The 212-nt window shown below is 50.5% G+C and overlaps 1 protein-coding gene across 1 annotated transcript in view; it reads right to left on the reverse strand.

Moving 5' to 3' along the window:
• Nucleotides 1-212, reverse strand: part of LOC119588540 (galactosylceramide sulfotransferase-like) — a gene marked incomplete at its 5' end in the record, with an annotated part of 93,994 nt that overhangs the window by 23,137 nt on the left and 70,645 nt on the right. The window contains 1 exon segment of the mRNA XM_037937180.1: nucleotides 132-212. Coding sequence (XP_037793108.1) covers nucleotides 132-212 — 81 coding nt within the window.

Genomic DNA, 212 nt, shown 5'->3' on the forward strand with positions numbered 1-212 from the left:
CGTGTTTGTGAATGTGCCTGCCGTCCGTACATCACAAAAGCAAACTCAATACACGAACCGAACCAAACACTTCACAAACGCCCTTCTGTGTACGGCAACCCCTATACAAAGAACACCTTCGTAATAGTGACCTCCAAGACTCTCTATCTTGTGAGCCGAGACCAAAGGCCTTCTCGGGGATTCCCCTTTCCACCTGCCCCTCTTCCTTCCGT

This window comes from Penaeus monodon, chromosome 24 (genome assembly GCF_015228065.2).
Source record: "Penaeus monodon isolate SGIC_2016 chromosome 24, NSTDA_Pmon_1, whole genome shotgun sequence".
In the NCBI taxonomy this organism is placed as follows: domain Eukaryota; kingdom Metazoa; phylum Arthropoda; class Malacostraca; order Decapoda; family Penaeidae; genus Penaeus; species Penaeus monodon.